We start from the raw sequence: 2,043 nt of genomic DNA on the forward strand, positions 1-2,043 counted from the left end.
ATATATATATATATATATATATATATATATATATATATATATATATAAAAATCCCTAAAAATTTCATTTAGCTATTGTTTTGCTACCTTAACCTAGGGGTGCCCAACCCTGGCCCTTGAGGAACGCCATCCTACATGTGTTAGTTGTTTCCTGCTAAGACACACCTGATTTTAATTAATGGGTGATTAACAGGATTCTGCAGAATGAGAGGAAGTAATTAAATCACTGAATCAGGTGTGTTGGAGCAGGGAAACAGCTAAAGCATGCAGGATGGTGTTCCTCAAGGAGCAAGGTTGGGAACCACTGCATATATGGCTACTTTTGCATTTCAGCTAGCATTTTTTCCCCCTTTTTAACTAGAGTTCTGCTCTATTCAATTTGTGTTTTACCTTTCAGCTAATGTTTTGCTGCTTTTAGTTTTTAGCTAGTGTTTGGCTAGTTTTAGCTTTTAGGTAGCATTTTACTTTAGCTAGCGCTTTTCTCTTTTTAGCTGTTCCCCTTATTTTAGCTTTACCAAATCAGTTTCAGCTTCTTCTGAAAAGTCATTTAACACTTGGTATTCACACAGCATTTCTGCAAAAAATAAACTAATAAATAAATCTGTTGTTCTAGTGTTAGCTCTATTTTTGCCTTTCTGCTTTTTTATTTTTTAAATTAAAGAGATAGTTCAACTTTTTAAAAGTTTAATTCTGTGGACAGGTTACAAGCAATTAACATCTTACCTGTTGACTATAATACTTTGAATTACCTCAGTTTGAAGAAACTAAGTTTAATTCTGACCAGACTGATGAGCTAATGGCTAATCTGAGCTAATCTGTACCTCCAAACTAAGGCCGTTCAAAGAGATATTTACTACAGGTAAGATATTAATTCTTCATAACGTTAACACGGCACCCCACTTGAAAAGATCTGAATTATCCATTTAGGATTAGTACAAACTTGAGAGTCTCTGTAACCCTCCCTTGTTTGGTGACGTTACCTGTCTGTGCTTGATTTGTGCTCACCTGTCGAGTGTTTGCGCACCCTCTCTGAGCCTTTGAACAACGAACCCTTCAAGTCTCCCAACGACCGTGATGACTTCATCTCGCTCTGTTTGTCCCTGCTGTTCACCTGTAGATACTGCTGAGAAAACACGCAGGAAGAACAAAGATCAGCAGGGGAAGTGAGGACAGCGTTGCATCATGACTCATTACATCAGCGTGTTAGAGGAGGACGTTTGTTTCCTCCCTGGTTTTACCAAACAGCTGCTTGACTGCAGCAGTATTCAGATGTCACATGATTAAAAAAAACATGATGTCAGCAAACTTTTAGCAGGCTCTTATCGTGGCAGCTGTGGTTACAATGCATGTTCAGTGCTCAGTGTGAGGGACTAACATGGTTGTTTTTGGGAGTCTTAAGCAGTATCCTAAGCAGCCCATTAATTCCAGAAGTGCAGCTCAGACTCAACATGGCCTGATCCAGGTCCTCCTGGGTCTTCAGGGGCAGCAGTAGCTGACAGAAGAAGAAAACAAAAAGCACATGACCTTTAATTCACTTTTGTTCCATAAGGACAGCGTGCAAATGCAGCAGCATAGTTGGAATGGTTATCTATTCAGTAGTCCCTCGTTTATCACGGGGCTTTCCGTACCCTGGAATATTAGTACAAGTAGTAAGTAGTAGTTTATTTTAGTATATACAGTAGTCCCTCACTACTTCATGGTTTGTTTATTGTGAACTCGCTCTATCGGCGTTTTTCAAAATAAAATTGGACATGACACACAACTGGCTGATTGGTGGATGAGCTGCATGATCGGCATGGAATTTTTATTTAAAATAAATTATTTTAAATTATTTAGCACCTCCTGCACCATTGTGCAGCCCAGAGCTGCAGGATAAGCTTCCTGCTGCAGCTGATCAGCTGCTCTCCGTGCAGAGTGGAGAAGTGGGCGTGGCCAAGAACGCTGGCAGGTGTCAGAGAGCAGCCAGAGGCAGAGAGTGACGATCATGACATGCTGTGCTCTTTTAGAGCGTTTAGAGTTTAGAAACATTGTCTAGAATATTGCA

General features: G+C 39.9%; 1 protein-coding gene across 1 annotated transcript in view; it reads right to left on the reverse strand.

The window, feature by feature from the left end:
- map3k22 (mitogen-activated protein kinase kinase kinase 22) overlaps positions 1-2,043 on the reverse strand; it is a 37,924-nt gene that overhangs the window by 14,656 nt on the left and 21,225 nt on the right. The window contains exons 6-7 of the mRNA XM_037693958.1: positions 1,375-1,491; positions 1,005-1,119 (exon numbers count right to left, since the gene is read on the reverse strand). Coding sequence (XP_037549886.1) covers positions 1,005-1,119; positions 1,375-1,491 — 232 coding nt within the window. The remainder of the gene's footprint in view (positions 1-1,004; positions 1,120-1,374; positions 1,492-2,043) is intronic.

The sequence above is a fragment of the Nematolebias whitei genome, chromosome 20 (genome assembly GCF_014905685.2).
Source record: "Nematolebias whitei isolate Nwh7 chromosome 20, NemWhi1, whole genome shotgun sequence".
NCBI classification, from domain to species: domain Eukaryota; kingdom Metazoa; phylum Chordata; class Actinopteri; order Cyprinodontiformes; family Rivulidae; genus Nematolebias; species Nematolebias whitei.